The 1,488-nt window shown below is 41.3% G+C and overlaps 1 protein-coding gene across 1 annotated transcript; it reads left to right on the top strand.

The window, feature by feature from the left end:
• The first annotated feature begins 712 nt into the window (after positions 1 to 712).
• LOC130887490 (60S ribosomal protein L23a-like) lies at positions 713 to 1,203 on the top strand. Its single transcript, XM_057789976.1, has one exon. It carries the CDS (start codon positions 713 to 715, stop codon positions 1,181 to 1,183), a length of 471 nt encoding a protein of 156 aa, XP_057645959.1. The 3' UTR covers positions 1,184 to 1,203.
• Positions 1,204 to 1,488: the final 285 nt, after the last annotated feature.

Below are 1,488 nucleotides of genomic sequence, written 5' to 3'. Positions count from 1 at the left end.
TCTCATGTAGAATGTCAGGAATCCCTGCTGGAACCCTGGGGGCAGGTTATGACAGCATCAGTTCTTTTGAAAGTGTGGAGCAGATGTCTGCTTATCAGTTACCAACCATATAAGGGCAGTAGTACTTCTTGTTCTTTGCTCAAGATTAATAAAGGGGCATGGGGGCATCAAGTTTGACAAGCTGCAGAAGCTTCCTGCCTGCAGTCCTAAGAACTATGAGACTTGGGTAGTTAAAAGGTGATCCATTGTATTCTCTGAATTGACACATACATCAGGATGTTGAATAACAGTATAAATTTGAATGTAGGATATAGATTTCTTGTCATATATCATGTTTAATAAATGTATTTAATATTCACAACTGAATATTAAAGTTATATTCCCTTGAAGAAGTGGAGGCATCAAAAAAAAAAAGAAAAATGACATGTTATCTTTCCTGAGATGTAACTATGGAAAGAAACCCAGAATAAATTCTATCTTTATCATGGTAGGTGTGCTTGGGGTAGTACCAAAGGACAAGAGCATCAGATGAGGAATCCGTTGAGCCTGGTTCTGTTCATGGCTTTGACATCAAACATGTAACCCTGGACAACCTTCAGTTATTCACCTTAGATTCCTTAACTTCTACAGCAGCTATTTGTATGACCTATATTCAGTTTTCCTAAACTTTTAGGATGAGAAAGTAAAACAACATTATTACCTTTTCGTCAAGATGGCGCCGAAAGCGAAGAAGGAAGCTCCTGCCCCTCCCAAAGCCGAAGCTAAAGCGAAGGCCTTGAAAGCCAAGAAGGCAGTGCTGAAAGGCGTCCACAGCCACAAAAAGAAGAAGATCTGCACATCGCCCACCTTTCGGCAGCCCAAGACCCTGCGGGTACGAAGGCAGCCTAAATACCCCCGGAAGAGCGCGCCCAGGAGGAACAAGCTTGACCACTATGCCATCATCAAATTCCCCCTGACCACCGAGTCAGCCATGAAGAAGATAGAAGACAACAACACGCTTGTGTTCATTGTGGATGTCAAGGCTAACAAGCACCAGATCAAACAGGCTGTGAAGAAACTCTATGACATCGATGTGGCCAAAGTCAACACCCTCATAAGGCCCGACGGAGAGAAGAAGGCATATGTTCGGTTGGCTCCTGATTATGATGCTCTGGATGTTGCCAACAAAATTGGAATCATCTAAACTGAGCCCAGCCGGCTAATTCTAAAAATACACTTTTTCACCATAAAAAATAAATAAATAAAAATAAAAAAAACATTATTACAAAAAACTATATCAAAATACACATTGATCTAATAGTTTAACAGACTAAGAATTATAAGCCAGATGTTAGAGCACACCTTTAATACATGCACTCAGGAGGCAGAGGCAGGCATATCTCTAAGTTCCAAACTAGTTCAGTCTGCAGAGTAAGGTTCAGAACCAGGACTACATGGAGAAACCCTCTATCAACCCCAACACTCCAACCCCCCTCAAAAGAATTATAA

Source organism: Chionomys nivalis, chromosome 15 (genome assembly GCF_950005125.1).
Source record: "Chionomys nivalis chromosome 15, mChiNiv1.1, whole genome shotgun sequence".
Taxonomy (NCBI): domain Eukaryota; kingdom Metazoa; phylum Chordata; class Mammalia; order Rodentia; family Cricetidae; genus Chionomys; species Chionomys nivalis.
Note: the sequence above shows the minus strand (reverse complement) of the source record. Positions and strands in the feature narration are given on the sequence as shown.

Coding starts and splice junctions, on each gene's coding strand:
- LOC130887490 (XM_057789976.1), top strand. CDS start 713: ATGGCGCCGAAAGCGAAGAAGGAAGCTCCTGCCCCTCCCAAAGCCGAA.